The 25,723-nt window shown below is 40.1% G+C and overlaps 2 protein-coding genes across 2 annotated transcripts; both read left to right on the top strand.

Moving 5' to 3' along the window:
* Positions 1 to 11,859: 11,859 nt before the first annotated feature.
* On the top strand, positions 11,860 to 14,818 carry hmx3a (H6 family homeobox 3a). The gene is made up of 3 exons (XM_055029157.1): positions 11,860 to 12,187; positions 12,291 to 12,597; positions 13,280 to 14,818. Exons 2-3 carry the CDS (start codon positions 12,306 to 12,308, stop codon positions 13,909 to 13,911), a joined length of 924 nt encoding a protein of 307 aa, XP_054885132.1. The 5' UTR covers positions 11,860 to 12,187; positions 12,291 to 12,305; the 3' UTR covers positions 13,912 to 14,818.
* Positions 14,819 to 22,166: 7,348 nt separating this feature from the next.
* On the top strand, positions 22,167 to 24,178 carry hmx2 (H6 family homeobox 2). Its single transcript, XM_055029715.1, has 2 exons — positions 22,167 to 22,687; positions 23,232 to 24,178. The coding sequence occupies exons 1-2, from the start codon at positions 22,417 to 22,419 to the stop codon at positions 23,780 to 23,782; spliced, it is 822 nt and encodes a 273-aa protein (XP_054885690.1). The 5' UTR covers positions 22,167 to 22,416; the 3' UTR covers positions 23,783 to 24,178.
* Positions 24,179 to 25,723: the final 1,545 nt, after the last annotated feature.

Below are 25,723 nucleotides of genomic sequence, written 5' to 3'. Positions count from 1 at the left end.
TGGTAAGCCGACATATGTGGCTGCTCCTTATTTTGTGTGCAAGTGTCTGAGGGAAAGAGTGATTTGAGGTCCCCTTGAGTCAGACTCTGTTATTTATTGCTATTAAATGGTTAATTTTCCTGGCTGCCCTGAGGACTGTAGGGCTGCGTTGAGATGTGAGGAAGACAGAGTTGTCGAGGGGTTACTGTGGATACTTGATGTATTAAGAGTCCAATTTTAAGAGGCCCATTAGGGATTGATGCTGCCCAGAGATCTGTCACATTTTTGTTCAGTGTGAGAGAAAAAGATGGAATGTCTACAACGCGTTTTGTTTGACTTTATGATTTGGATGTATTTTGATACACTGAAGCTTTGCGTACGTGAAGTATGGCATTGCATGCTTGTGAACTTCTTTGCATAAGCAGATCTGTTTGGACACTTATTTGTTATTAGGTGTGCAAGAGAGGGCATCCATATCATGACATGAGGAGATGTTCAATATTCGAGAATGAGACAAGACAAGATTTGAGCTCTGTGGGAAAATGAGGATTTGCTATTTTTGTGCTCAACAACAAATAAAATCTTTCATACATTACAAATTGTGCTTTAAGAAACCTTGATCAGAACAAAACTACCTAACGCTGCTCTAACAAATCTCATTAAATCTTTGAACATGAGGAATGCAGTGGCTTGTTTCAGAACTGATAAGAAGCTCTGATATGGCTTTGGCATTGTTAGCTGCTAACAATCAGCCAGTTGTCACATTCCCCCAGTATTTTAGGACTACAAATTGTCAACAGATTGTCTTCAAGTCTGTCTCCTGTTATTCTCTACATAAAGTGTGCAAGATGTTGCCAAATAAATGATTTAAAAGTGGTGGGAGCTTTAGTGCTTCTGTAAGCCAGTGTTGTAAAAACAGTTTAACAAGCCATGTGCATTAGTTAAAAAAAAACCCTGTTTTGTCAACATAACAGGATGAGTCAAGAACTGCTTCCTTTGTCAAAAAACAGACACAATATAGCAGATTAATACAAAAACTCTGCAGCACTTCATAAAAAAGATGATTTTGTGTTGTAATAAAATGTGAAATCACAAACTCTCATAACTGCTCCTGTCATTCTTCTAGAATCAAATTGAGGACTCACGCATGTGTCTTTTTGATGACAAATTTCAAAGTCACTGTTTGCAGATGTTGCTGCAGGACAAATTTTGTGCTATACAGAATTGAGGTGATGAATCCATCCATAATCGCACAAAAGCCCAAAATAAAAATAGAAAGCACTGAAGTTTGTTTTCGTGACGAGCGATATAAAACTTCAGTAAGCTTAAATACTATCCCGAGGCACCGTGTGAATCTAAATCTCAGACTCACTTTCTTACTTCTCTCTGGCAGCTTTCACAACTTCTACAAGAGCGAGATGAGCTACGCTGAGCAGCTGACAGTAATGGCGCTCTTTACCGCCCCATGGCACAAAGAGGGAACGGAGAGACAAAATAAACACTCATTACTGTCCATCACGACGACTGAGAGAGGAAGGGGCAATTATGTCTGAACGTACTTTGCTGTCATGCGCCCCTTTCTCTCATCTCAAAACAAACACAAGGGTCAGGAAAATTGTGTCAACAAGCAGGATATTAGTGTCAAGTAGGAAATTGCACTTGTTGGTCTTAAACCTGCAAAGAATGTAATTGTGGAGTTTGACAGCCGTGTTCCTGTTTTGGGTTTGCATGCTCTCACAGTTGATCTTTTTCCGTTTTGGAGCGTTGATCCCGCCGGGTGTCAGATGGCAGACGCTTTTCTACTGAGCTAAGTGAAAAGCAGGAAGAAAGAGGCAATCAAAGTGCTATTAGTTTTAAATGGTCAGTAATGGGCTCCCATTCACCGTCCAATTTATTGATCTATTGGTAATCAATTGTGGTTCATTTCTAACCCCTGAGCTGAATCTCAATACATTTTCTGTGTCGTGTGAGTGGGAATGGGTCACAGCAGGGGAAGAACGGGTTTTATATATTTGGATATAAAACAAGGATCAGGTCTTAACAAGTTTCTAAAACACTCAAATCTAGCCTCAGGTCAATTTAATAAAATCATTATTTACAAAACAGAAGGCAAAGCCAAAATGGAAACCCTGTTCAAGTGCAATGTTGATGATTATTTGCTTAAAAAAAAAAGACTAATTTATTTTCAGCTTAGTGGGAGTATTTCTATAAAAGTCCTTTGAACATAATGCCAGGAACATCAACAATGAGAGTAAATTATTGCTGCTTTGACTTTGGGTCAAAGGCAATTTTCAGACACCTGACATCTGTCATTCTGTAAAGAAAAAGATTGTTTGCTAAGACACGGGAATCCTGGCAAATTCAAACCAAAGTCTTGTCATCCAATGGTCAGAGAAATTACAAAAAGCCCAATTTCACACTCTGCAAACTTGAGTTTGTGGAGTGTAAAGTTAAAGTTCATGACAGTTAAATTAGAAAAATACTGAAGAAATGGGAATTTGGAAGACTTTCCAGTAAAAAGCCATGTTTTTCTAGCAACATGGCAGCAAAACCTCTGGAGAAAAAACTTAAATAAAAAATTCTTTGGGAAAATGAGACTAGAGAAGAGAACTCAACTCTCTCAAGCACGGTGGTGGCGAGTGATCATGTGGGCTTGATGTGTCGTCACAGATCCTCAGCACATCTTTCACTGATTGAATCCACCATGGACCCATATATTAACAAATGTGCTTAAGACATGTATGAAACCATCTGCTCCACAACTCAAGCTAGGCTGAAATCAAATCTTCATCAGGACAATGATCCCTAACTGTACACTGAAATTCTGTGAACTAGGGAATTGTTGAAAAGCAGAGTGGACTGAAGATTTTTCAAAAATTTTGCTTGCAATATCTTAAGTTTAAATACTTTTAGTAAAGGTCAATTTCTTTTCTATTGTATTTAGAACCTTGAGATGAAAACAGTGACATTATTTTCCCCCCTCAACTCTACACATCACTTACAACAAGTAGAAATGACTCTTGTTTGTGGAGTACAACTTAGTTAATGTCAGATTTATGACACAGCTGACTCAAAGGCTTTCTGACAGAGTGGAGCTCTGTCCTGTGGATGGACTTTGTTGGCTCATTTGAGTCTGATCAGTTTCTGATGAGTCTAAGGTAACACTTTCCCATCTCCCTCAGGATCTCATCCTTGAGACCAAATGCTCCTCAATTATGCAGCAACACAGAAAGATCAGCTGTCTGTATGAATGAGGACAAGATAATGCGCTGAGTGTACGTTACATAAGATTTCTGGGTCAAGGTTCTGGGTTAGTGGGACCTTTAAAAAGACAGGGCTCTCTTAATTGGTTATATTTAATTCTGATTAGAGTGAACTTGAGGCTATCTTCATCGGAATAATTGGGGAACTTGTTGCTATATCTTAATACAACTATTACTCTCTGGTCTCTTAACTCAGTCAAGGCAAAGTGATTCTTCACTGGTTTTTGCTGGAGATATTTTTTTCCCTGTTGAAAGGCGGCTCTCCTTTGCTCTGCCACATCCAGTGAAGGGCACAGTCACAGTGAGAGATTGGACCAAAGTAAAAAAAAATGTCACAATCGGCACTTTAAATGTGATTGTACTCTGAATCTGACAACACTAAATTGAACTGGATTATAATTTCTTTGAATAAGATTGTTCAGCTGCAGTGAATCAGATGAAATTGGACTTCAACTGGATTTCAGGATGACATTTTGCGCACTCGGATTTGATTTGCTTCAAATCTGTGAAGCAAATCTGTGTGCTTCACAGAATGCAAATCTGTGCTTCACAAAGAAAAAGGAATGGACTTTTGATCACATTCGATTTTTTAGCTGTGATCATTGTTAGATTGAAACATGGAACCAAGTTGCAAATTCATTCCACAGATTTGATTCCTCTTAGGTTACTAGTTACTTTGCATAGAATCCTTGGTGTTCAGGGAAAATGAAAAAGCTCAAATAAGGATGTTGGAGATTAAAAACTGAAAATCAGCCGCTGTGTACGTTAGAGACGACTGGCTGGTGAAACAACAAATGATCTCCCGTGGACCTCTTTTTTAATCGAAGGTTGCTAAAGAAACATGCCAGAGTTCACTCTTCAATTGTGAATTTTTATTTTATTTTTTAAATTGAGCAGTCTTGCATTTAAAATCAACATCCCAGTGTCCCACCAGGATGTTGTTTGGTAAGATTGAAATCCTTGATCATCATTCAGCTTTGTTTGTCACACTTCACATTGTCTTATTGTCTCTGGGGACTCGAGAACATCAACAGACATCTGCCTAACTTGAATGGAAAACTCTCTCTTGTCTTTCCCATTTTAAATAATGGCTCAAAGAAATGTGCATATGTCACAAGTCATTTATACCCCAAGGAAAAAGGAATTATTGTTGATGTTGCGCACTCTGACATGATGTTTGTTGCAAATCTGTGCAAAATATTGCCCAAGAGTTTTATTAGTTTAAAGTATAGGTATATATGTTTAAAAGTATAAATTACAAAATGTACAAATAAAAACAAAACAGCAACTTATTTGCAAACAGAGTGTAATATTAACTAATTTGGGGTAAACAACAAAATGCAAAAAAAATTAAATAAATCTTTTAGAGAACATTTCATGCGTGTTTATGTTCAGTTATGCTTAGTTATTACCTCTTTATAAACATTTATCTGCCTACATGCAGCAAGGCTAGATCTGCTAATTTAATAAGTGTGAATTTGCATCAGCTAATTATGTGATTAATACCAAATGAAACAAACTCGCAGCATTTTTTTTTACATTCTCAGTTGAACAGATAACCTGGGCCACATTTAGATATTAAGTGGCTTTGAATAGGCGCCCTGAATTCACAGCTCCAAATGACCCGCGATAATCAGATAATTAAAATCAGCCCATTCCCCACATCTGACACACTTTACACTCACGCTTCATCTGAATAACAAATAAGTGCCGGCCTGGTTTCTCTAACAGAAAGGGTCGAAATAATAAATAAAGAAAAAAATTGGCTTCCTCTTCATTTCAATATTAATGTTGTCTTCGTCTTCTAAAGAAAAGACAGAAAGTGAGTTGGAAAAAAGGGGCAAAGGTCCTGTCAAAAGTGCCAGTGCCTGTATGAAAGTACCCGGTTTTCTTAATTCATCCCTTAGGACCGGATAAGTCTATCAATCTGTTAAATTGGAAAGCCATTAGGTGCCCTGGTTTATGTGTTTCAAGCTGTTAACTAGAGGCTGATTGATTGTTGTTCCTTTGATGGGATATGCTGATCTAATCTCACTGTGTGCACGTTTGCAATAAATTACACAATTCATTTCCCCCATTTAGAGAGAGGGTGGGTTGGGGTGGGGGCTCACACCTCCAGGCATGCCTACGCTATGCAGGCAAAAGAGCAGGGAACCTATTTTATGGTGCCATTTAGCCGGCAAGCTTTCAGCAATCCCAGCGTTCTTTCAAGCCCCCCTATGCCCCCCTCGGCCTCAGCCCTTTCCAAAAAATCGAAGCATAATCAAGGTGTATGTTTAGAAAATTTATTGTTATAATTTTCCGCCATAATCTCTTCCATTTTCCTGCAGCCGTGCTGACATATATCATCATCTAAGAGGAGAAAATGGATAGCAGTTTAAAATTTATCGGTCTTTGATTCTCAATTATACATGTTTATGACTTCATCTGTCTTCAGTGACTTCAACCTTTTCCATTATAGCAGAATATTATTTGTACGGAATCCATTAAATTCACAAGGCAGGGCTGTAATGGTGGGGCTGCAGCGATTTGCAGGGGGAAAAGTTTTGAAAGGTTGGCTTTAGGAAAAGCGCAGCTGTTATGACACAAGAAATTGCTTTATTGATGGTGTGCTCTGCTGCCTGTGCATTTGGCCATTTGTTACCGGGCCCATATCTATATCTCAGGCTGACGCTGATGAGAACCTTTCTGCTACCTTCTCCAGATTACTGACTTGTAATGACACATGCAGGCAGGCTGGGTGAAAGGCGACAATCCTGGGGAGACTTTTGAGAGATACAGAAGATGGACATTTGGGACAGGTGGCTGGAGGCCTCAGATTAAACTCTGGATGAAAAGATTAAAAAAAGGTTACATCAGCCCAATGACTGTTTCCCTATGCACCATCCAGAGGTCAACATCTCTGCAGGGGAATAAGAAAAAAAAAAAAATAATAATATAGAGAAGTCAAAAATATTTGCACCCCTTGAATTTTTCCTGACGTAGTCAAGTTGCAACTTCAAATCTCTCTTCTACAACAGTTTAGCAACAGTTCAAAATTGTGAAAAAGAAAAGTTTGAGACACATTTGTTTGACTATAGTTTTCTGCACACAAACCAGCGCAATAGCACAACAAAAGCATTTGTTGAAAAGTCCATAAAAAGTCCCATTTATAATTTGCAACAAGATGGCTCGACAAATGTGAGACCAAAATGGAAAACGCACATACCCTGAAAACAGCACTCCCTAGCGGGAAAGTGGGGGTGTCAGCATTGTAATGAGGGATAAGATGTTGTTCAGTGTCGACAGAGAAGCTGGTCAGAGTTCATGAAAAGATAAGAGGAGCTCCATTTAGGTCAGTCCTAGAGAAAAGCCTGTTAATTTGAAACTAGAATACTGGGACATTTCTACATGCAGCCAGAGCTACGATGAAGTGGTTTAGATCATTAGATAAAGTGGTCCAGTCAAAGTCCAGGTTTGAATTCAAGTGAGAATGTGTAAAAGAAATGGAAGATTTATGTAGACAGAGGTTCTCCATCCAAACAGAGCTTAAACTATCTTGCAAGGATAAAACAAAAAAAAAAATGTCAGTCTCAAGTGCAAAGCTGCACTGTAAAAAAACAGAAAAACCAAACAAAAAAAACTTCTGTAATACTGACAGCTGTAGTTGCCAGGATTTTACCATATAAATACAGTAAAATCCATATTTATCAGTCTTATCATATAAACAAGGTATAATCTGTATTAATATATTGAAATTCTGTGGTTCCCTGGATTTTACGGTAAGTTAGAGACTTCTTTAAAAATTATTTTACAGTGTAGTAGAGACACAACCTATAGCTGTACTGCTCTCATTGCTTCTCTTTCTACAAAATATTGAGCACAAATAACTGAGTACAAGTGCACACAAAATCTTTCACATGTTGACTTTGGAAAAGGTTTCACACCTTGCATTGTTTTGCTTTGACTGCATGACAAATTTTTTTTATACAAGATCTACGAAACAAAACTAAACAACTGAAAGATGTAGAGACATATAACAATGACAATGTTAAAAAAAACACACTAGAATTTGCACTTTTATCCACGTTTTTGCCTTTTTTACGCACAAAATAACAAGATTCTCTCCTGTTGGACTCGGCTGAATGACATTGAGCTTGTTTCGACTGCCTGGTGCAAAAGGGTCGAGTAAAAGTTAATCAGGCTGTAACTCAAGAGCCGTATGGCCACTTACAATCAATGCCTGCACAATCCCAATTAAAGCTTGTCGGGTCAGTGGACAGCCACTAATTCCTTTAAATGCAATGCTTAAGTCTAAGCAATCTCCGTGTGGCCTTCGTTGGTTCAATGGCTTGTTTCAACCTGAAATCGAGAGTTAAGAGTCCAGGAAGGACACAGAGTGGACACAGTTTTGGTGATTAATGCCATCGCTGTTTGTGTGGAGGGTGACTGACACAAAAACTGGCAAGCTCTGTTTTAATTTGTTAAACTAAACGAACTCCAAATGCTTACAAAACCTATGGTAATCATAGCATGACGACAGTTTATCATTATGCATTGTATTTGTTTTTATAGAAGTCAAAAAAAGAGGAATTTTGCATATTTACATGAATAACCCAATCAATATCATTCCCACAACGATTTTTTTGGAGAATATTTTTATTTGTTTTAAATCCCCAGATCTTAAAGAAAAACATTGTCCATCCTCTGTGGATACTCAAATGAATATTTTATTATTTTCCCCTCTTCTGACAAGTATGACATCTAATTTATACATCACATTTACATTTAATACTGTATATTAATTATTCTTCTCTTTACAGTAATTCTAGATTGTATTATTTTTACAGCTCAACTGAATGAAAGTAAAATGAATCTATCCACGCTCTTGTTACCTAATTAGTGACTATTTAGGAATTTCTTGTTTATTTACTTGTTAATTTATACCATTGGAAAAAAAAATTTAATCTATTGCTCTCATCTGTCTGTAGTCTAATTGATAAATATCCACTTAAAAAAAACCCGTTAATAGCATCATAGGACTTTGACCAAAAAGAAACAATTCACACTTATAAAGAACTATGTATGTATATAAAACCTTCTATCTTGGAGACAGAAAGTTTTCATCATTGATGATATTTTACAAGAGAGCCTAACCCTGAGACATTTTAAAAATAATCCTCCATTTGTAGAGCTGGATTTTTATTTTTACAGTGTATTCTCTATCACCACTACTGTTTTCACTCAAGTTAAGGGTCTAAATCTTTCCTCCTGAAACTCACAACAAACTCCCAGTTTCACTGTCAACACCTCTTGGTCGCTTTTATTTATTTATTTATTTATTTTTTACCATGGCCCTCTCACCTCCTGCCTTCTCTCCCTCTGAGCTTTTGCCGTTGTCTTTTATCACAATTCTGACCCACAGAAAGGAATTCTCACAAGATATCAAAACAAAAATCTATATTTAATATGGGAGCAATTACAAAGCAAAGTTGGCTGCACAGGGCTGTTGTCACCAGAGCGCGTGTTTTTCATCAAATAGGTCATTAGACGATGATGGATGTAAACCTATAAAGTATCTAAACTGGACCTTTTAACAAACCACGAGCAACACTATCATTTCTCTAATAGAACCTGCTGACCGTGTCATTCCCTGCTGCCATTTGTCATTTTTCCTTGTGAAAGAATCAATATTTGGGCGCTTTGAAATAAATAATATAAAGGCCATAGTAACCTACCCAAGGAGCAACAAAAATAGACTTATGGAGCATTCAGAGGCCCTCAATGGCGCGTTGGCACGGGCTACTACATGTAATCAATGCATAATAAAAACTCAAACTGATTGCGTGACACCATTTTTTTTCTTTTTCTACGATCTTTTCAATGATGAGGTCTCGAGTATCAGTTTTTTTCTAGCCACATGGAGTGCAGTAAGAGCAGAAATCCTGCTGTGGTGCATGTTTCCACAGAGTTTTCATTTTTACATTTTTTGCTTTCATGCACTCTACATGTAAGAATCCTACATGTAGAGTGTGTATCATTTTTGTAATATTTCCAATGGCTCAAAAAAAAAAAAACATTGAGTGAACGTTTACTGTTGGTAACCCAATCCCCAAAGTAAGGTTTATTCTCGCTATACAAAAACTAACCCCTGCAACCAGCATTTAATGCTGAATTACAGTTATGGTTTCATCTGTGAAACTAAACCAAAAACACACAAATATATAAAGTGAATGATATCAACTAATCTATGACAATCACTTTTGTTTTGGTTTTTTGAGTTTTTTTCCCCCAAACATGACAAAGGTTTAAATATCAAGCTTTAATATATCTGCTCAGTGTTGGACAGTGATGCCCATTCAAAGAGTTTCAATTAATCAAAGACAGTAAACTCCTCATCAAAAGGTGAAACACGACTTGAATTAATTTGACAGCTACAAATTAAATACTAAAATCAGTATCGCAACTCACTCATGGTCTAGTCACAACTATTTCTGGTTGTCATGGTTCTTACACTGTGCACAACACAGAGTTTGTTGACTGAATGTGAAAACCTGTAATTACCAAATGCCTTTTAACCCAGTCTCCTGCAACTTTTGATGGTTGTTCATCTATTTCTTGAGTTGAAAACCCTTAGTCTCATGCCTAACTTGAGTGTGCTGTCTTTATTTTTTATTTTATTTTATCTTATTTATTTATTTTTTTTAAATTCGGAGAGCAGACTTGCCCTGGTAGATTTTTATTTAGTTTTCTCGTTCAGCACCAATTCACAATAAATATTATTTTCAGAGACTGTAAAAGAATAATAATTATAATAAAAAAAATAATTGAATAAAATTTCAATCACTCAATTTATCTAAATCAGTCCATAAAAATTCATTGATGTAGATTCAAATTCACATACATGAATTTATATTATATCTTAACGATGATACACTGAAGTCAAGTTCATCTGGAGAAGACTGGTTAATAAAATTGGTTCAGCAGCAATCCCTCGACCTGAGCAAGCATGTGGTGACTTCAGACTGTTAATCATATCAAAGTAAGAACATATTGACTCGCTAGGCAGAAAAACTAGTATAATTTAACAAAACAAAATAACAAAAATGCTACAAACGAAGCTTATTACATGTTGCTTTGATAAAGTTCTCTTTATCAAAGTACAAATGTGTTTATTTGCACCTCAGTTGCAATGATAGCAAACAACTGCTGCCATTGTAGCCTCAGGATGTCTTCATCTGAGCAGTTCATTGTGAAACAGCAGTTACTCGATGTTCGTATTTGACATTACATGTTTAAACTCTGATTTATCCTCTAAAAACAAGATCAAATATCAGAATATTCTATCCCGTCAGAATGAAGAAATGCATTTATTACATGACTCTTCCAATTTTTTTCTCTTGATTGGGGACCTGTTTGCGTGACTTCCCACAATCGTACTGCGTGGACAACAGAATTGCCCTCATAAGGCGGTCGAATCAGGCACATGCTCCCTGCTCCCCACAGAGGGCGCTGTCCCTCCGCCGGTCCTCCTCCGCATCAGCACCAGCAGTTCCCCCAGCCCGCGCGGCTGCTGCTTTTTAACAAGTCAATTAATATCAATGAGTGAACATACATGGCGCATTTTACAAAGAGCGCAATCTGAGGGATGAATTAACAAAATTGATTAGGAATTTAAAAAATATATAAAAAAATAAATGACTGCACGACCCGCAGACATTGTGGAAGTGGCCCTCGCTGGAAATCAATGAATTAGAAATATGAATCTAATCGCCCATTGGTGACGCGCCGTGCAGCTGCAGACCTTTTTTCTTCCTCTTCTTCTCTCCCCAGATTATAGGAACATAAATTGACAATAAATGAACGTAGAGCAACAGACTTTGCGAAACACATACAGTTTATTTGGGCTTGCAGGAAGTAAAAGTGAACCAAGTGAGCAACAATCCACAAAGAAACAGAACGTAAATTGATTAATTCAATTGTTATTTATTTAATATTGCTCCACAGTAGTTATTTATTAGGTGAGGTGACAGTGTGGATAACAGGCCCGTGTTGTCGGTGGCTCTAAGATGATTGTTGACATGAGACCTCACACCCACTCGCGACGGGATTTGCTTTTAGAAATAAATTTGTGTCTAATAGAAAAAATGTTTTATTGAAGCAATTACCCACAAATTCCGGGCAACTGTTGCGAAAAATGGGCCTATACATGACGGGATTCTTGAAGTGCATTTTCAATTAGATTGACTTTTTTTTTTTTTTAAACAACAGCCTCACGTCTCCCAATTATGATTTTTAATGCTCGTTCAAAAAGCAGTTTAATTACATCAAAATTTAGAAAGAAGAAGAAGAAAGACAAAACATAAATAAATTGAAGAGAGTTAAAGCACACACGCTTTTATATTGGATGAAATAGAGGTAGATTTGTGTGAGTGATGCAGCCTTTGTTCCTTGTGAGACGGGTCCAAATCCTTCCTTTTGGTGCTGTTCAATTGTCGCTAATTGTACTGTATGAGACCAATAACAGGGGAGCGCGCACAGTCTGCAGCCACAGGGCGCACGGAGTGGGGAGTGGAGGGGAGGATGGTCTCTCCCTCTTTTTTTTCCTCCCTCCCCTCGCCGTCTCTCCCTTAATCCCATTTGCCATTGTACATGCCCAATCGCCTATACTTTCCGCATTTAACTTGGATGACATTTTTATTTCATCATTAGCATCAGACACCGACTGACTGACACGCTGGGACACGAATAGGTTTTTTTCTTCTTCTTCTTCTTCTCTCCCCCCGCGTTTTAGACGGAAACACTCCGGGATGAGACATCCCCATGATTGTCTTTTTGTGACACGTATCAGCGCTTTATTTTATTATTTCACCCGCGGAGAAGGAAGTGTGTTTTGACGACGCTCTGCGGGTGTGAAGTCGAGTTAGTAAAACAGGAACTCCAAGTACCTGGGATATCCACAGCCTGTAAGTCAGCATTTTTTTTTTGTTTTGTTTGTTTTTTATTTTTTTTACTTCTTCTGTTTTGATAAGATTTTTTTTTCTTTTTTTTTTAAATCCTGGACCTCAGACCGCAGCTGCAGCGATGCCAGAGACGACACAGGAGACGTGCGCTCCGGCCAAGGATTCCCCTTTCTTCATCAAGAACCTGCTGAACTGTGACAGCAAGCCGCCAAAGCCCAAACCGCCTCTCGTCGCCTCCGCCAAGGCGGCCTTGGAGGGAGGATTTTCCCTTTCCCAGGTCGGGGAATTCAACTTTCCACGCTTCGACGTGCCCGCGCAGCGGTTCACTCTGCCGGCGCACTACCTGGAGCGCACCTCCGCCTGGTGGTACCCCTACACACTCGGCTCGGCGGCTCATCTGCACAGAACTGAAGGTGAGATGAGTGATACCTACGTAGTCTGATTTTTGAATAACAAACGCCACAGAATAAACTGATTCTCTTTCGACGGACCTAAAACGTCTCCGCCGAAGACAGATTTCCCATAAAATCGCGCATTTTGTGCGTTTTCCTGAAAGATCTTGCTGGGGTGAGGAGATTTAACACCTTGTCTCCTACATAACCTACTTTGTTATGCCACGACACGGAATAGGCTAATAGATCAATAAACCGACACGCTGTGCATAAAATGAAGCAGACATGATGAAACCATTGGATGAGGGCGACGATGCGCAGCTTGCTTTTGATTTGTCTCCTCTCGCTTGTGGTGCACATCTCACCCCCCGAGGCTTCGTCACTGACAGCCTTTTTTTTTTTTTTTTTTTACACATCCCCGTTTTTTTTTTTTAAAAAGTATGATTTTGAGCAGGTCCGTTTTACAATAAAGAACTAACGTAACTTTGAAAATTAAGTTTGTATTATTTTAATTATTACTGATCTTTCACAATCTGTTTATTTGTGAGTAGAAAAACTGTTTGACAGACAACTGTTTCCCTAAACTCTGCTGAATGGATCATATCAACAGACGGTGATAAATTCCCCAAAACGCATAAAAAGCAAATGTTTTATTATATATATTTTTTCTGACATCCCTCCTCTGCTCGTGTTTCCATTCCAGCAATCGAGAAACCAGGAGCCAGAGATTCCTCCCCGACCTCTGGCACGGACAGAGACTCCCCGGACCTTGTGCTCAAATCCGAGCCGGACGCGAAAGACGACGACGACGAGGACGAGGACGAGCACAGCAACAACAAAAGCAGCGACGAGATCATCCTGGAGGAGAGCGACGCGGAGGAGGCCAAGAAAGACGAGCTGGAAGAGTGGAAGAAGCGCGACGAGGACAAGAAGCCGTGCCGCAAGAAGAAGACGCGCACGGTGTTCTCCCGGAGCCAGGTGTTCCAGCTGGAGTCCACCTTCGACATGAAGCGCTACCTGAGCAGCTCGGAACGCGCCGGTCTGGCAGCCTCGCTGCACCTGACGGAGACCCAGGTGAAGATCTGGTTTCAGAACCGGCGGAACAAGTGGAAGCGGCAGCTGGCTGCCGAGCTGGAGGCCGCCAACCTGAGCCACGCCGCGGCCCAGAGGATAGTCCGGGTGCCCATCCTCTACCACGAGAACTCTGCCTCGGAGGGCGCGGGGGGCGCGGCGGCCAGCGTGCCCGTCAGCCAGCCGCTGCTCACCTTCCCGCACCCGGGAGTCTACTACTCCCATCCCATCGTCACGTCTGTGCCGCTGCTCAGACCGGTTTGAAACCCGCCGAAAAGAGTTCTGATGTTTCATCTCACCACAAGATAATTAAGAAAAAAGAAAGACAATATTTTTTTATACAAAGTCAGACACTGCGAAAAAACAACAACAAAAACTAAGAAGAGACTGTCACCGTCAGGCAAACGTGGACTTATTTTGTCAGATAGGTGATTGTGTCATATCCCATAAGGATCATTATTATTATTATTATTATTATTATTATTATTATTATTATTATTATTATTATTATTATTATTATTATTATTGACATCTCAGGAGTCTGCCCACTGTATGAGTGTATTTTCCCCCTTGTTTTAAAACCTGATTGTTAATGGACAGACCAGATCTGTGCGATGCAAAAAAAGAAAAAAAAGGGGGGCGGGGGGGGACTTGTTTACATAAAAGTGGGGACCTACTTCTCACCTAACGCCCTCATTTGAATTTTATTTTCTTTTCAAGAGCTGGTGACAGTGCTGTCAGATGAGTGAATTCACTAAACATGAAACACTTGTTTAATCGTCTTTTTTTTTTTTTTTTTTTTTTGGAAGCGCTTGAATGGGGACAATCAAGACACTCCAGCTGTAAAAAAATATCCACGTATAGCTTTTCTGTTTCTAGTGATTCCTTTAAACGTTCCCTCCACACGGACAGTTCTCTTAAGCACAAGTCTCCGATGACAAGATGTGTTTTTGAAATGGAGGGATTAAAAATAATGAGAAAAAAGAAAAAAAAATCACTGGTGTAAAAAAAATGTAAATGTATATATTTAATGAGACGGGAAAAAAAAAAGAAAATTCCTTACACGCTTCTCATTTGTAAAGTAAAAAAAAACCCAAAACAAAAACAAACAAACACGTTTTGATATTGTATTGCTGGATCATGTTGTGAAATAAATCGAAAATATTCCTTACATTTCGTTTTTTTTTTTTGCCTTATTACACTTTTTTTTTGGCGGGGTGGGGTTTGGGGGGGTCCTTCTACCACTTCATATATGTAAATATGTATAGTTAATTAAAAGTTAAAGCAGGACTTACTCACTCTTTGAAAAACAGCAGGTGGCTTTTCTGCCGTCGCCCCAAGTGTCGCGCATTTTAAAACGTCATTTTACATAAAGAGTGGCTCGGTCAATTACGTGCGGATTTGTGCACCACCTTTCCAAAATTACACGTAATGTGTTCGAGGACGTCATTCTCTAAGGACGAGCCGGTGTCCTTAACGTTTGCGTCATGTCAATCTGAAAATATCGATTTATGATTGTTTTTGCATTTGTTTTATTTTCAGTGAATTGTTGCACCATAATTTTATTTATTTATTTATTTATTTATTATTTATTTATTTATTTATTTTGCATGGCTTATTATGAACCATGCAATTACGACACTTGAATTTAAATAAGATAAAGCAATTTAGCAACAATTTTAGCCAATAAAATTGACCGGTCACGGCTTTTCTTTCTTTTTCTTTTTCTTTTTTTAATCTGTGATTATATAGAAATAGAAACGTAATAGTGATAGTGCACAATTAAAGCTTGCAGTATTGTACCGGAACCCAAATTACAGCCCCATCCATATTAAAATGTGCAAAAAAAGAAAGAAAGAGAAGAAGATGTAAATCTTCAAATTACAGATACATTATTTAACAGGTACTTTGTCTGAGAAGGTTCAACAGGTGTCACTGCACTCCTAAGGTCTAGCTCATACCAGGAACATATGATGGCAAGGTCATCATATGTCATAACCAAAACACCTAAAAAGCTGATAAAGCTGTCACGCGAAGACCTTATTCAGCTCGGCTCGTAATTATTTAAGTCGCATTTTTGGAGTTTTAAATGAAGATACAAGACACAACAAAGGGCATTTTTTTTAAAGGCCCTCTTCTACATGAATGAGATCAGACGTATAGAGACACATGGTGTGTTTATGTCTGTTTTTTAAAATGCTCATATTCTGTCCAATATGAGGGAGAAAAACACGGAACTCGGACCAGGAAGGTGAAGAGAGGATCTCGCTTGTGCAGAAACGACATTCTGATGGTGATATTTAAATACTGTTCTGTATTTATTTATTTATTTATTTATTTATTTATTTATTTATTTATTTTTCTCTATTTTATAAGCAGAATTGCCCCCCAGATTTTATTTTAGCGACCGAGGCTGGTCAGTAACTGTTGTGTGTGTGTGTCTGTCTGTGTGTGTGTGTGTGTGTGTGTGTGTGTGTGTGTGTGTGTGTGTGGGTGTGTGTGTGTGTGTGTGTGTGTGTGTGTGTGTGCATGTGGTTGTAGGTGTGTCGGTGTGTGTGTGTGTGTGTGTGCAATAATTTTCATTATTGGAAACTATGAAAATCATTATTGGAAACTAATCAGTCACTGTGAACTCTGTTGTGATGACCTCATCAAGAGACAAAGGGTTCGTTCAAATATCGTCACATCATCCGCGTATATCGACGCGCACCTTACCATGAACGCTCAACACGGCCCCATTACCGCAAATTAATAGATTAGTATAGCATTATTCCTCTGGCACATATCGATCCGTGAACGTCTGCAGCACACTGCGTCAAGTAAAGCGTAGCAGCTTTGACGCGCTGCTTCGGCCACGCTCATGACCTTGATTTGCGCGCATAAATTGAAAAAAAAAAAAAAAATCATAAAATCACCACTCGATAATTTCCATTTGTGCAACATCTTTATGTAAAGGAGTGGAGAGGGGAATAAAGAGGGAAGGGGGGCGGGAAAAATCAGCCTAAACGCATTTGCACAAACAGGGACAAGCTGACGTGACCGGGTGTGTCGTATTAAAATGGAGAGCTGAATGGATAATATTCAGCAGTTCCCGTCACAGGACTCAGGGGCCAGTTGGGAAACACACAAGTCGAGTGAACTTCTTGCATAATGGCAACCTGTTATTTTTATTTGCAAGTGTCATGCGCAGAGGTTAAAGCATCCATATCAAGAATTTTGTTGCAAAAATGGACTGTGTGAGGCAAGAAACGGGGTACGTTTTTCAAAGTGGCCAGACAAGTGTCACTTCTGATTGGTGTGGCACACTGGAAGCAAACACAAGACAGAATTTCAGAAATTTTAATTCCATGTTATGTTTTCTGTTGATCTTTTTTTTGGGGGGATCTTGTGAGAAGAAGGAGTGCTGCTATGAAATAAAGGACATCACTCACAATGTCTGTGTTGATATGAGTGTCCCATTATGTTTTACATGAGCCTTACATGTAAATCATCGGTGTCAAATGGACACCACATGAATTTTAAAGGCTTCGTGTGGGAATCATGTGAAATTTATAACTTTCACGTCTGCATCGTGCATAATTTTGAAGATTTACTTGTACATCACATGAGTTTTTCTGGTTCCGCATGGTCTTTACATAAAACCCATGAAGTTTGTCATTCCAGATGGGCATCACATAAAGTTTAGAGGTATCACCTGGATGCCAAATGTGATTTACAAGTTTCACGGTGGGATCACAAGTATTAAGTTTATGGGTATCTGCTGGGTAGTACATCACAAAGGTTTCACATGTCAGCACACATGTCTTTCACATGTACACCATCAAAATGTCCCAAATCATTTTTTCCTTGTGCAAAGCGTTTTACATTATTCAACATACAATTTTAATGTCATGCTTCACATGGTCATCACATTCATGTGACCTTACATTTTCTAATGTGATTTAGAAAATGTAAAATTACGTCTTTCTGTCAGGGTTTAACTGTAAATGTCCAATGTAATACAGGCCATGCTTCATATGAATGTGCTTTGAAGCTTTATTGTCTCAGTGTTGCTGTTTTTTCATTATATCCAAAGACAGACAAACAAAAAAACATTAGTTACTTTGTTCATCTTATGGACCATAAAATTACTTAAGCCAGTGGTTCCCAAAGTGTGGGGCGCGCTCCCTAGGGGGTCGCATTGCCATTACAGGGGGACGGGGAAACGGTATGGATGAAAAAACAACAACAACAAAATCAGTTACACAAAAGTGTTTCACTACAAAGATAGTTTGGTCGAAAATCCTTGGGGACCACTGACTTTAGCAATGTCATTTTCAGCTGTGTTTTCTATATCTGTGTTTTCAAGATACAGTCCCTAACAGTGGATGTATTGAAGTGAACTTTGGTGAAGCATTGGACTAAATATCAAAGAGATCTTTACAAACATAACAGGTGAGGATAAATTGGATCATTTTATGATCAAATGTACTAATGAATTGTCCACAGATATACAAACTCACATTTAAATGGCGCATGTCCCCTATAGACAGTCAAGACCCAAGAGATTGGTTTGTGTTTCCGACAGACATGCTATGTAGTCAATTGATTTAGATTATTTCAATGAAGCCAGTTCACAGCAAATGCCACCTTAATTAAAACACTTGACAAACGTTCAGTTTATTTAATTCATAATGCTAAATGATGCAAAGTTGTCCATTTAAGGCAGATCATTCGGTTGCTGAGGTCTTGCAGCAATCCCTTCTGGTGAGAAAGCATGTGGCGACAGTGAACGTTTGATTTCAACAATATGTAGAATATGTTGTTGACCTCCTTTGGAGTTATAATTTGACTGAAGGAGTAAATGTTGCTGCCTCTTGAAGCTTATTCTCTCCAATCTTAAAGAAAATTTTCTTATTTTTTAATTTAAATGAGAAAGCTGATGCTGCTGATCTTCTGAGTTTCTGTAACTTTATCATTAAACATGCTTGGGCAAACCGGCCAAACTCGAATGTGAAAGAAAACAATTGAATGTGAAAGAAAACAATTGAATGCAGAGTATCAAGCAACAGATAAATGCCAATCAATAATCAGAGACCATGCAAAGGTGATGCCCTCGCCTCGCGCTCCCGCGTCACACATCACGCGTCTGAAGAGGAAATCTTGTTTTTCTACCGACGCCATTTGCTTTCCTGATTGAACGCGGGCATCAGATTTTCATCAAAGTTCTATTAAGTGAAACATAGGTTGCAGAGCAGCGTCTGATTGGAACAGTTTAAATTTTAATTGTGTTTTTAATTTGACATATAGTTGCTGTGAAGAATGACACCAGAACGCCGAGGGGGCGGTCGATTTTCTTAATTTCTCCCCGAGGAATTGATGAGTCTATCAGGGCAGTAGATTGGAAAGCCATTAAAACTCAATGGTTGGGTTGTTAATTGGAACTTGATGGATAGGAGCCCTTGGATAGGCTGTGGCTGATCCAATCTTCCTGACTTTGTGTTTTCCAATAAATTACCCAGTTCATTTCCACACTCAGATTACATAAATTGTACACCTTCAGGGCTCGGCTGCTCTGCTTGCATTTACAACTCTCTCTCTCTCTCTCTTTCTCTCTCTCTCTCTCTCTCTCTCTCTCTTTCTCTCTCTCTCTCTCTCCTTCATTCACACGCACGCAAGAAAGTCGCGCACAGAGGAGAGGGGGGAAAAAAAGGAGCAGCCACCGCTTTCTTGAATGAAAATCGAAACATAATCAACGTTTATACTTAGAAAATTTATTGATATCATTTTCTCTGGTAATTTCCTTATTCTAGACTTGGACACGCCATATATCATAATACACACGTGTAAAGGCTCTTTGTTTAATATTTATCGGAGCTTGATTCCCAGATCAAAGCGCCTCATAACTTCATCTGTCTTTCTCAGAGCTTTCTCTCCTGCTAAAGATCTTGTTCAGTTGTTGTGGTAGGCCGGCCGCGCGCCACCTATCATCGTGATGGAGCGCGAACTCAAGGCGCGCTCCTCTGCTGCCGGGGCCTGAACACGCGCAGGGAGGGGACTGTGGTTGACACAAAACCAGAAAACAGCCGCAGCTCGCCTTTTGCCGCTACTGACCTGTAAACGTCAGCTTCCCCGTCAAGGTGGAATGCGTTTTTTATTCTTTTTGTTTTAACACTACGGCAACGCGTCGTGTCCACCGTCACCGATATTTTGTTAAAGTCGTCTGAAAAAAAATAATAAACCCATTTAAGTGTAATTGCAGATTTCACGCCTTATGTGTTACCACCATAAATCCAGCATCCGCCTCCACTGCCCTCGTATAATTCCGCAACCCCTTCACCCCCCTAATCTCCTCCCTGAGTTTCAGCGGGACCGTTTAGCAGCTGCTGGCATTGCTGCCACTTCAGAATATTTACGCACGGCTCCAGATGCCACTGACGACGGCAGGATCTGATGTCAGCATCAGCAGCGTCACCTCACCTGCATAATTAACCCAGCTTCTTTTCAGTTTTTTTCTTTTCTTTTCACAGGCTGTCCATCCAAACAACATACCGGTTGTGTTGGTGCGAAGAAGATCGCTGACAGCCAGAGTCGGCACCGGATTGTATGGGGACCAAAGCGGATGACTTACGGTTATTACCGCGCCAGGCAGCCACCGTAGCGCCATTAATTGTGTTCTGCTGGGTGTTTAACACTTCTGGTTTCGCGATTTTTGCCAGCAATCAAATTGACCACATCGCTTAGTTATTTTTGATACGGGCAACATGGGCCCACTGCCCAGGGCTCCATTCTACCCGATCAAATCTGTCTCTTCTGATTTGTGTGTTTCATCAGCTATAGCGTCTCTCTGTGTTGTGTGCAGGGCAACCCGGGCCACAAATGTCTGATCACTACTTGGTGCCAGCATCACTTTTTGAAGTTTTCCTTTTGTTTGTGCTCATCTGGACTGATTTTGGGAATGTCAAATGTCTGAAGTGTCCACAGACATCCAATCTACCATTGAATGTATTCAACCTGAATGCAACAGTTTTTCTTAAAGACATACAAATTGAATTTTCTAATATTAGCAGTAAGTTCACTGCCCAGGGTGATTTTTTTTGTGTTGCTGGGGCAGGACAAGCATATAAATGAAGCTGTCGTTGACTCTAATTGCCAGAATCACATTGAGTGCTAAAGTAAATGGTTATTTTACTGTTTTTTTTAATGCTTTGATCAGTTTGAAATAGAAAATGCCCAGCTTGATCAAACTTGAAGTGCATAATCTGCAGTGCACATAGATTGCTCATTAAAAACAGTTTGAGATTTCTAAAACACGTATAGCAAAAGATAAAATAGTATTTCTATTGTTTCTTAGTTTTGTCTGACCAACTTAAATAGCCAGAAGTGTCAAAACTGGAAGGACAATGAAAGGCTGACCATAGACTTTTTTTTTTTTTTTTTTTTTACAGAACTAAGCAATAAAAAACAAACAAAAAATATTTGCAGCAGATGGTGACTTCGACAAACCTGTAGAAATTGAGATGATTTTTGTCTGTACGAACACAACTGGCACATTTGCGAGGTTTTTAAAACCTAAATAAATCTAGATTTTGCATTGTGAATATTTAAAGAGTAACTTTACACTTCAAATTCACAGCAAAATTAAAGTCAGGCTCATTCTTGATCAATCTTAGTACGAATGATAAGGTTGGAGATCTGCATCCTGTATGAGAGGTAGTGCTCTTCTGGGCCCCCTGCTGGCCTGGGGGCCTGAAGCAATGACTTGTTTCGGCTGCGTATCTGTTTGGTGCAAAAAGTCGGTCAGACAGACACAGTCTAATAGAGACGCACGCGCACACACCTGTGTGTGCCTGTGTGCACGCGCGCGCAGAAGGTGGGGATGCGCGCACCCTGCGCGCGCCCACAGACTCCCTCCACCTTCAATCAATTAGTCAATCAATTAACCGACCTCCACTCCACGCGCGGTCATCACGAGGCAGATTAGCTCAGTAATGATCAAATTAATTCTTAATCGTAGATAATGGACGGGGAATGAGTTTATTATTTTCAGGGGGGAAAATGAGTTGGGTCTTTGTCTTAGTTCCAAAGGCTGTCACGGCAGCCAATTTGGCTTGCATACAAAAAAAAAAAAAAAGGTTTTAATTCAGGTTATCCACAAATGACTGTCATCGTTTTGAAACATGCACTAGAATAAAATAAAAAAAGTAATTTTTTTTTACTGAAAAACATGTAGCCTATTTTGTTAATATTCAACCATTCTAAATATATGGACAATAATTTATTTGCTTCAATTGTATTATTTACTCTAATAAAAATAACTTTATATATTATGCAATGCATGCAATAAATAAATAGACATTTGACCACATCAATATTGCATTTTACACTTCCACGTAAGTTGTGAAATAGGCTATGCAATTTCGGGCATGTGTGCGCTCTCTCCCTCTCCACTTCCCATCTCAAAACCCTGACAGGAGTTTGAAATTTCCGGGCTCGTACTGGGTGCTGCGATTGGCCCAGTAGGAGCTTACCTACATGCAAATGAAGCAACGCAACTTTGTTGCCTCAGATCCAGAGCGTGAGGAGGAGGACCGGGAATACACTCATGTTCCCCGAGCTCTAGAAAAAACACCTCCACCTCCTTCGGTGTTAAAACGCCACAATTAAACCGGCGGGGCGGACAAAAGAAGCTTTTGGTAATTTTTACGCGCCAGTCGTGCAGAAAGCAATCACGGAATCCAACGGGACTAACCGATTCAGTCAATACTTCGCTACTGTTATGAGGCGAGAATGAGTAGCGCAGACGACAGCGGGAGCAAGTGCTCGTCCGGCCCCGTCTCCAGCTTCACCATCCAGTCCATTTTGGGCACGGCGTCCGATGAGCCGCGCTCCGGAGCCAAGGAGCTGTCCAAGGGGCCGTCGCCGCCGAGGAGGCGCTCGCTGTCGGTGTCCTCCGAGGAGGAGTGCAGCGGAGGGGAGGACTCAGCGGACTGCTTCTGCTCCGACACGGGTCAAAGCGAGCCATGCATGCAGCACCAAGCCCACAACTTCTCCTGCTTAGGTCAGAAATTTATTATTATTACTATTATTATTATTGTTATTATTTCCGATGAAATTATTTGGTGTTGGTTGGCTTGATTAGTTTACATTCTAACACGGTAACACTCGCGTGCAGCCCTTTCACTTCCACCCGTGTGTGTGCGCACGAGCTCAGAGGCAGCGGCGAGAGTGGGAAGGTCGCACAAAACAGCCCCGTGTCTAATCCTCTCATTTCAAATTTAATTGAGCCCCACTAATTGATGAAGCATGTTTCCAAAATGGCTGCACCAGGCCCTACACACACACAAACAAACACACACCCACACACACGCCGTCAATTGAGCGTTAAATATAGCGGGATTTAATTAATAGCTTACTGTAGCCGCACTAAGCACACTCGACGTTGATGTGTTTATTTAGAAAAGTCACCATGTTTGCCACTCATTTCGTTTAAGTCAAACTCATTCAGTTTGTGTCTAAAAAAAGAAAAACGTAATTCGCATTCTCAGTGACTGTTGAACAGTTCAGGGACGGTTCTGATCATGCGCTTCTCTTGACGCGATCAGGTGCGGCGGCTAAAGGTCTTCTCTCCGGGAGCGACGGACTCGCACGGCGGCCGCACCTGTCCCAGCCTCTGCTGCAGGATTACAAGAAGGAGCAGGACAGACCGTGCCATCAGATGTCCCCTCTATCGGAGGAGAGGCAGGCGGACGGCGCGGACAAGCACGGCAACTCGGCCAAGAAGAAGACGCGCACCGTGTTCTCCCGGAGCCAGGTGTACCAGCTGGAGTCCACCTTCGACATGAAGCGCTACCTGAGCAGCTCGGAGCGGGCCTGCTTGGCGTCCAGCCTGCAGCTGACGGAGACTCAGGTCAAGACGTGGTTTCAGAACCGGAGAAACAAGTGGAAACGGCAGCTCTCCGCCGAGCTGGAGGCGGCCAACATGGCCCACGCCTCCGCACAGACATTAGTGGGGATGCCGCTGGTTTTCAGAGATAACAACCTCCTGCGCGTCCCCGTCCCTCGGTCCATCGCCTTCCCGACGCCCCTGTATTACCCGGGGAGCAACCTGCCAGCGTTACCTTTATACAACCTGTACAACAAAATAGAATACTGATAGACTGTTCTCTATGTTTACCACTGCAGTCCACTTGAAAAAAAGAGACGCATTTCAAACAATCCAAACTTTATATACGTGTCTCCATAACTCCATGTATATTACTTGTATCACTTTATTTGTTGGGGGAAAAAAATCTGTACTTTACAAGAGAAAGCAACCGAGCTTCCCCCGTACATATAAAATACACCATGTGTATTGCTTATAACGATAGCAAGAAATTTGTACCGTTTTTATTTTTTATTATCTTTCACTGTTACAATATTGGATTTGGGACTTCAAACAAAACCTGGATGAATGGATTTGAAAGAAGCTGCTTTTACACTTTTATTTATAACTGATGATTTTATTCACCTAAGGACAAGAAAAGACAATTCTTCCATATGAGGAAATATATCATTGTTTTTTTTTTTTTTTATTGTAATTTAGACCTTCGGTTATAAACACATTCAATAAATTTTTCTATTTCAGTGACAAATGGGATTGCTTGGTTTTATTATACGGAATTTTGATGTTACGCCTTTTTGAGCTTTTTAAAATGAGAAAGCAACAAAATCAACTTTTCTGGTGACCAAAAGGTACATTATGAAAAAATAAAAAAACCCAAGGGAAGTTAGGGGGATAATTTGGGGGAGAGATTTTTAATTTAGTTCTCATTTCTATATTTAAGGTGGTTTATTTTCTGTCTTCTTGGAACCAAAAACAGTAAATTATTAAGATTCTGTGTGAGAATCTCTGGCATGTACATAGTTGTTGGTTTCAGAGCATCAGCAATCATTTGGTGAAATGTCCTGAAAGTAATTTTAAAATGAAAACATAATAATAAACTGAGACACATTGGAGATATTTGTCTAAGGGTAATAATATTGCTTCCCGCTCCAAAATCAAAACTGCGGCACAAAATGACCAACTTTCACTTTTAAAGCCTTTTTAAAATTTTATTTGTCTCATATTGCTATAGATTAAAAATGACCAGGGAAATATGCACAGTGGGAGATAAAGCACATTTTCAGGCTAGACACAGGATGCTCACTACCATTAGCCAGTCATGCCTCTGGGTGGGATCTTCTCTCATTTGAAGTCTTACCTCCAATGGCTCTTAGAAGCACCAGCTCTCGTACAGGGAGGGAAACCTAAGAAGGAGGCACGCTGTAAAAGTTCAAGACTCTTGTCATCGAGCTGCATCTTGTATTCTCCATTTGTGTAATGGATTACAGGACAGGCCGTGCTTTGCATCCTGGACGGCGCGTCCTCGTCCTTTCTGTTAGAATTTTCAAGAACTTTCTCAAAAGACAAAAGAGGGGAAAGAGGGATCTCATATTTTATAACAATTCAACTCATGCAAATACAAAACACACACACACAGACTTTATCACACACACTGAGCTTCTGTCAAACCCATGTTTAGGCTCTCGGGTGTCTGGTGGTTGATGAAAGGGTGATAAAATTGTGCCATTTGCCAGCTTTTTCTTGGGTGTCACATCCTGTGGGCCACAAAGGGGAGCGACCTGTCCACCAGTCTGCTCCCTCGCTTGCTCTCCCTCCAACCGCTCTCTCTCTCGTTCTCTGTGTGCTAATGGCTACATTACCTGGCAGAAATCATGACTATCTGGGCTCTGCTGCCTCGCATATTATGCCTGACCCAATTTCTGCAACAGCCGCCCTGTGTTTCAGGGAAAATGGATAGCGTTAAACAACAGATGTGATTTATGGGTAACTGTGGCTACATGGCAAGGAGGAGCTGAGGTACAGGAGGATGAATTTGTGACAGATAGGAAAAGGGAAGAGTGTGTGTGGTGAGGGGGGAGGATGGTAACACTTACGAAAAGGAGCAATAGCTTTGCTTGAATGAAGCTGTTTATTAGTTTCCAAGTGGTCATTATGTCATCACGCGTGACGGCAATGCGCCACGCTTTTGGATGGATGTTTGCACCCTACTGA

The sequence above is a fragment of the Poeciliopsis prolifica genome, unplaced genomic scaffold, assembly GCF_027474105.1.
Source record: "Poeciliopsis prolifica strain line A6 unplaced genomic scaffold, Auburn_PproV2 SCAFFOLD005, whole genome shotgun sequence".
NCBI lineage: Eukaryota > Metazoa > Chordata > Actinopteri > Cyprinodontiformes > Poeciliidae > Poeciliopsis > Poeciliopsis prolifica.
This window is presented reverse-complemented; position numbering and strand designations above follow the sequence as displayed.

What these genes read in the sequence shown, in the direction of transcription:
- hmx3a (XM_055029157.1), top strand. Translation starts at nt 12,306, where the DNA reads ATGCCAGAGACGACACAGGAGACGTGCGCTCCGGCCAAGGATTCCCCT. An exon ending in TCATCTGCACAGAACTGAAG is followed by an intron (nt 12,598 to 13,279) that starts GTGAGATGAGTG and finishes TTTCCATTCCAG; the next exon opens with CAATCGAGAAACCAGGAGCC.
- hmx2 (XM_055029715.1), top strand. Translation starts at nt 22,417, where the DNA reads ATGAGTAGCGCAGACGACAGCGGGAGCAAGTGCTCGTCCGGCCCCGTC. An exon ending in CCACAACTTCTCCTGCTTAG is followed by an intron (nt 22,688 to 23,231) that starts GTCAGAAATTTA and finishes TGACGCGATCAG; the next exon opens with GTGCGGCGGCTAAAGGTCTT.